The sequence below is a fragment of the Chaetura pelagica genome, unplaced genomic scaffold (assembly GCF_000747805.2).
Source record: "Chaetura pelagica isolate M959 unplaced genomic scaffold, ChaPel_1.0 scaffold1221, whole genome shotgun sequence".
Classification (NCBI taxonomy): domain Eukaryota; kingdom Metazoa; phylum Chordata; class Aves; order Apodiformes; family Apodidae; genus Chaetura; species Chaetura pelagica.
The window spans coordinates 84,542-85,754 of record NW_009952147.1 but is presented as its reverse complement, the minus strand read 5'-3'; the positions used below and the strand labels follow the sequence as shown (position 1 = coordinate 85,754).

Genomic DNA, 1,213 nt, shown 5'->3' with positions numbered 1-1,213 from the left:
GGTTCTGTGGCTGTGAACTGGAAGGGGGAGGTTTAGGTTTGACGTTGGGAGGAAATTCTGGGCTGTGAGGGTGGGGAGCCCCTGGCCCAGGCTGCCCAGGGAAGCTGTGGCTGCCCCATCCCTGGGGGTGTTGAAGGGCAGGTTGGATGGGGCTTGGAGCAGCCTGGGCTGCTGGGAGGTGTCCCTGCCCATGCAGGGGGGCACTGGGTGGGCTTTGAGGTCCCTCCAACCCAAACCAGTCTGTGACTGGGTGATTAGATGTTGGTGGCAGTTTCAGCTCCCACTGCCCAGCCGAGGTCTCTGAACTCAAACCCACGAAGATCCACATGGTGGCATCTTAGTAAGCTTTGGGTTTTTCTGTCCTTCAGGCCAAAGAGGCTCCCAGGAAGAAGAAAACCTTGGAGGATGATTCGTCGCTGAAGGAGAACGAGGCTCTGCTCGCTCAGAATGAGTATGAAGAAGACAGCTCAGATGAGGAGGTAGGACCTGTTGGAACTTCTTGGTTTCTTTTACTATGTGGATCTGAGATGGAGATGATGGATCTTGCTCTTGGTGTTGGCTTCTGTGTGAGCTGGAATGTGCTCAAACAGCGTTGTCTCTGGAAGGGAATGGCCCAAAGTGCTCTTTGCTGGGGTCAGGAGAGAGTTTCTTCAGCCTTGCAGCAGGTGGTTCAGCCTCACCCGTGGTTCTTGGGGTTCCCTTGGCTGCTCTGGGCTCTGCCCCCCAAAACCAACCCGGGTTTGGTGTGTTGGGAAGGGAGCAGCCTGTGTGCAGGGAGCGGGGGCTGAGGCACAAGAGGCCCCAGGTCTGGCTGTTCCAGACAAGCTCCTTTTCTTCATCATCTGCTCCATCAATTAGTGGTTGGGGCGGGGGGGCCTGGGGGGGCGGGGGCGGCAGAGCTGGCCCTGCCTGTGGGGCTGGGGTCACCTGGAAGGACACTGGGCAGCATCAGCTGTGACAAATGCTTGGAGAGGCCTCCTGGGCGCTGGAAAGGTGGGGATGGTTCAGGCTGCCTTCTCCTTGACTGCTGGGAAGTGACAGCACGAAGTCCTGCATGTTGGGGCAGGTGGAGGGTCAGCCAGAAACCCTGGAGCTCTGAGTGAGGGGCAGTGGTGGCTCCATCTGTGAGTGAGGGGCTGTGGTGGCTCCATCTGTGAGCAGTGAGGGGCAGTGGTGGCTCCATCTGTGAGCAGTGAGGGGCTGTGGTGGCTCC

At 58.8% G+C, this 1,213-nt stretch overlaps 1 protein-coding gene across 1 annotated transcript in view; it reads left to right on the top strand.

Moving 5' to 3' along the window:
* Window positions 1-368: 368 nt before the first annotated feature.
* BOP1 (block of proliferation 1) overlaps window positions 369-1,213 on the top strand; it is a gene marked incomplete at both ends in the record, with an annotated part of 85,283 nt that continues 84,438 nt past the window's right edge. Inside the window, one exon of the mRNA XM_010006304.1 lies at window positions 369-479. Within this exon, the coding sequence (XP_010004606.1) occupies window positions 369-479 (111 nt within the window). The remainder of the gene's footprint in view (window positions 480-1,213) is intronic.